The following is a 5,170-nucleotide window of genomic DNA, read 5'->3' as shown; positions in this document are numbered from 1 at the left end:
TAACCACAACTCAACCACAACCCCAAAGCCAGCATAATTTTTACTCCATGAGAACCGTCTCACTCTCCTGGATACTATTTTTGGCTTTCTCTGCTTGGCGCACTCAGTTGGCAATAACATGGGGACGTGAAAATCACCGGAGGCCTGCATGCCGTGACCTGGGCCATCGCATATTTTCGTTTGGTTTTCCAGGATGTCCATACTGGGGTGACACCAGGCAGAGCAGAATGAAAGCGGTCACAACCTGTTCAGCACGTTCAATTTAGTAGCACTTATTTCCTTGCTTGGGTTACCAGGAAATCAGTCCCTATTATTCTCTATAGATCCAGGGAGGGGCACACAGGTGTTCATAAAAACCTGACCCAGAACTTTTTTTCTCCGGTCGGGCTTTGGTCGGAGCAGTGGAGGCTGCTGTATTCAGCCAAGACAGGTCTGAGGAAGGCTGAACCATGGGGCGTCTCTGCTCCCCACTGGCCCTAGAACTGCTGGTGATGACCCTATTGCAGGGTGAGTGTGGGGTGGGGATGTAGGGTCCAGCCCCTACCTCACAGGGGGAGGTGAGAGAGATACGGGTTGTGGGGAGGGAATTGGGCTAATGAATAACAGGGGGATCCAAGCCCTTGGCCCTTCATAGACCCCCCCCAGCCCATCTAGCCTGGATGGGAGCATTCAGTCCTGAGCTGCCCCACTCAGATCAATGGGGAGTGTTGATTCTTGAACCTACTGGTGGTAAATCAAATAGGAACACAGCTATGAATTTTTGCTGGAGCTGAGGATGGCAGGGCTGTTATGGGGCAATGGGCGGAGTTTGGGAATTATGGGTGGAGCTACAGGAATTTATTCCCCTCCACACACCTTCTTGGGTTCCAGCAATGCCTGTGCATAAACCCCCACCCCTAACATGCACACATTTATATCTTTCCCTTCTCTTTCTTCACGCCCTAGGTGCTCAAGGGAGTTGGAAACAGGCAGGTAAGACACTCACTTCAAAATGCCAGCCTTACCTGTCCTGGATTAGTACCATGAGAACGAGGCTGGGAGCCCGGACTCTGGGGTTCTTCTGTCCCTAGCTCTGGGAGGGAAGTGGGGTCTAGTGGATTAGAGCAGGGAGGGAGAGGGGCTGAAAGTCAGGTCTCCTGGTTCCTTGCTGATCCCATGTCAATGCTGTTCCCCTCCAGGGTGTGGCCAGCCCAGGATCTCAGGCCGAATTGTTGGGGGCGGGGACGCCCCACGGGGCCGGTGGCCGTGGCAGGCCAGCATCCAGCACAATGGACACCACTTCTGTGGCGGGTCCCTCATCTCAGCCCAGTGGGTTGTGTCAGCAGCTCATTGCTTCCAATTGTGAGTAACTGGGGTGGGTAGGGACTGGTGCACAGACAGAAGTCCTGCCTGGATCTGTGCCAGGCAAGCCACCTCATGCGGTGTTGCTGTGCGACGGGTCCCCAGCTTCCCCATCCCAGACCCTGCTGCATTTTTGGCCAAGTTTGCAAGCCATGCCACCTCATGCGGTGTTGCTGTGCGACAGGTCCCCAGCTTCCCCATCCCAGACCCTGCTGCATTTTTGGCCAAGTTTGCAAGCCATTTGATCATCCTTTTCTCCCCCAATCCCAGATCTGACCTTGTCTCTTCCTATCGTGTGAACCTGGGGGAGTACCAGCTCTCCTATCCCTCCCAGTGCCGGATCTCATCCCCTGTGAGCCAGATCTTTGTCCATCCCGACTACAACAGCACGTGGAAGTCTGCCGACATTGCCCTACTGCGGCTCAAACAGCCAGTGCAATACACCAATGAAATCCTCCCTGTCTGCTTGCCAGGCCCCTCCGACTCCTTCCCTGACAACCACACGTGCTGGGTCACCGGTTGGGGGAGAATAGACTCTGAGGGTAAGACCATCCCCCAGGAGGAGGTATGTACTATCACTCCACACCTGAAGCCCTGTGCTCCTGGAGCCCTGTGATTCCTGCAGCATCTTGCAATAATCCCTGCCCAGCTCTCTGCCACCCCCTGCCAGCTGGCTACTCCTGATCGGCTGTATCCCTCACAGCCGTCTGTGAGGCAACTGATCCACTAGGCTCAGTTGGGAACCTTCTGCTTTCGATACAGATGGTCCCTGGTTCAATTCTTTGCAGAGGAAGCCCCCGTAGGGGCAGGGCTGCACAGATGGGGTTTTATGGTTGGATGTCAGTGCAGGTCTGGTAGCTGGGTGGAGGTGGGGAATGGATGCAAGGGGGGGTGGATATGGGTGGAGGGGATGGGGATTGTGACATGGGGAGGAGATGGAGTGGGAAAGATGTCTGGAGGGGAGGAGAGTGGGTTGGGGAGGTAGTTGGTGACAGGAAATTGTCAGGCATGGGGGTGCATTGCGGAAGGCGATGGATCCAATATCCTGGTTCTCTCCCCTCCCACCAGTCTCTCTCCCACCCCCCAGCACACTTCAGGAGGTTCAGGTTCAGCTGGTCGGCACTGCGGCCTGCAATGCCCTCTACAACATCGACCCAGATCCAAAGATCGGCAGGGACCCCGTCAAACCCGACATGTTCTGCGCTGGCTACGCCGAAGGGCAGAGGGACTCCTGCCAGGTGAGAGAGGGCTGAGGACCGGCTGGATGCCGGTGAGCCCCAGCGCAGCTCCCCGTCGCCATCTAGGGCCTGCAGCATGTAGAGTGGCTGCTGCAGCTGTGGAGTTCCACAATCTGGCTGCCTCCGAGCAGTCAGGAGCGGCTCCGGCTTTTAGATCCATGTGGACTCATGGTCCCATGTCTAGGCCCCAGCTCTTGGAGTCCTGTGATTAGGACAGAGCCCCGGCTTTTATTTTTATTTAAAGTAATAGTCGAGTCTTTGCAGATGGATCGAAAAGAGAGAGAATGTGGCTAGAAAGTAACCGTGGCCTCCCTGAGTCTGCGGAGAGCCTAAGCCAGTTTCTCTGAGATGGGGAAATAGCCATGCATCTTTATGGAAGCTCTCTGCTTCCAGCCCCACTGCTCTGCTTCCAGCCCGTCCTGAGCAGGGTTCTCTGCATAGGGCAGGAGCAGAAGAACACAGCCACCCTTCCTGCTGTGAATGTATTATATGATCCCACCGTTGCCACCAATGCATCCTTCAGAGAAAGGTGGGGGGAAGGTTCATAATGCTCCTTTCACTTCTCAAGTGGGTGTGGCAAAAATATGTGGGTGGGGCCATGGTATGGTCCATATGCCTAGAGCTCCAAGGGGCTGGGCTGTGGATACTTGGGGCCAGGGGGCCTCACTAATCCCAATTTCTGTGCCCCTCTAGGGTGATTCTGGGGGGCCGCTGGCATGTGACCACAATGGGACCTGGCTCCTGATGGGGATTGTGAGTTGGGGGGATGGCTGTGGCAAGCCCACTCGTCCAGGTGTCTATGTCCAGACGGTGGCCTATGGCGAATGGATACGGGGGCACACTGGCTCAGGGAGCCAAGCCAGCACCATGGGAAACTGCAAATCAGAAACGAATGATGCCAGACCCTGCTTCAGCAGCTTCGTGCTTCTCTTCACCACTCTCCTGATGTCACTGTGACCCCCCGCTTCCATTGGGATGCCCCCCGTCTCTCCCTCCTCTGTTCACCCACTAGTGAAACCTTGCACTGTGTGGGGGGTTAAGATGCAGATAGGAGAGGACCTGAGAGTTACCAGAAATGCCCGCATGCCTGAGTCTGCAGAGAGCCTGAGCCAATTGCTCTGAGAAGGGGGAGCCACCCTGAGTGTGACTGACGCTGTTTCAGGTGGGATCTCTCAGGGATCTGTTTATGGCCCTATGCTAAGAATATAAGAACATAAGAATGGTCATACTAGGTCAGACCAGTGGTCCATCTAGCCTAGTTTCCTGTCTTCCAAGAGTGGCCAATGCCAGGTGCTTCAGAGGGAATGAACAGAATGGGGCAATTATCGAGTTATCCATCCCCTGTCGTCCACTCCCAGCATGTGGCAGTCAAAGGTTTAGGGGCTCCCAGAGCATAGGGCTGCACCCCTGACCACCTTGGCTTATAGCCAGTGTTGGACCAGTCCTCCATTAATTTATCTAATTCTTTTTGAACCCAGTTATACTTTTGGCATTTGCAACATTTCCTGGGAACGAGTTCCACAGGGTGACTGTGCATCATGTGAAGCACTTCCTTTTGTTTGTGTTAAACCTGCCGCCCATTAACTTCATCATGTGACCCTTAGTTCTTGTGTTTTGAGAAGGAGTAAATAACGCTTCCCTATTTACTGTCTCCACACCATTCATGATTTTATGGACCTCCATCATAACCCCCCTTGGTCGTCGCTTTTCCAAGCTGAAAAGACCCCGTCTTTTTTATTTCTCCCCATAAGGAAACTGTTCCCTACCCGTAATCATTTGTGTTGCCCTAGTCTGTTCCTTTCCAATCCTAGTAGATCTTTTTTGAGATGTGGTGACCAGAACCCCACACGGGATTCAAGGAGTGGACGAACCGTGGATTTATACTGCAGCCTTTTACTGAGTGATGAATTTAGGGATATTTTATGACTCCACCATGGGTTCAGCTCTGGATGCTCCAGTTTCAGGCTCAACAGAGTGAAATCTCCTCTGGTTCTTTTCTCAAGTTTGGAGGCTGTAGGAACACACGTCGTCCAAGGATAATGACCACAGACACAATCCCAAGTACAAGTCTTATCTGTACAACAAGTTTTATTAAAGCAATAAATGAAGTTATTATGACCCAGGCATGTAGAAATCCTACCAGACCAGTGCAATAATTATAGCTGTAGTCATACTCACATGCTCAAAGATGTTCTTGGGTGCGATGGACCTCTCACCAATTGATCAGCTGTAGAGGGATAGTTCCTGCTGGGGTTTTTCCTGTGGCTATTCCCATTGTTATTCCACCAGGGAACCCTTTATATATTCATAGAATCACAGGACTGGAAGAGACCTCAGGAGGTCATCTAGTCCAGTCCCCTGCACTCAAGGCAGGACTAAGTATTATCTAGACCATCCCTGGCAGGTGTTTGTCCGACCTGCTCTTAAAAATCTCCAATGATGGAGATTCCACAACCTCCCTGGACAATTTATTCCAGTGCTTAGCCACCCTCAGAGTTAGGAAGTTTTTCCTAATTGTTAGAGAGCTTATTCCTTCACTCTCCCACTTCCCTGGTCCTTCTCGCATTAACAGAGAGCAACAATACCCGAAG

At 52.8% G+C, this 5,170-nt stretch overlaps 1 protein-coding gene across 1 annotated transcript; it reads left to right on the top strand.

The window, feature by feature from the left end:
- Positions 1 to 449: 449 nt before the first annotated feature.
- Positions 450 to 3,536, top strand: LOC140912228 (serine protease 33-like). Its single transcript, XM_073346358.1, has 5 exons — positions 450 to 507; positions 1,179 to 1,341; positions 1,612 to 1,883; positions 2,410 to 2,579; positions 3,273 to 3,536. The coding sequence occupies exons 1-5, from the start codon at positions 450 to 452 to the stop codon at positions 3,534 to 3,536; spliced, it is 927 nt and encodes a 308-aa protein (XP_073202459.1).
- The last annotated feature ends 1,634 nt before the right edge of the window (positions 3,537 to 5,170 follow it).

This window comes from Lepidochelys kempii, chromosome 6 (assembly GCF_965140265.1).
Source record: "Lepidochelys kempii isolate rLepKem1 chromosome 6, rLepKem1.hap2, whole genome shotgun sequence".
Classification (NCBI taxonomy): Eukaryota; Metazoa; Chordata; order Testudines; family Cheloniidae; genus Lepidochelys; species Lepidochelys kempii.
The sequence above is the reverse complement of the archived record's forward strand: the minus strand, read 5'-3'. Positions and strand labels throughout refer to the sequence as shown.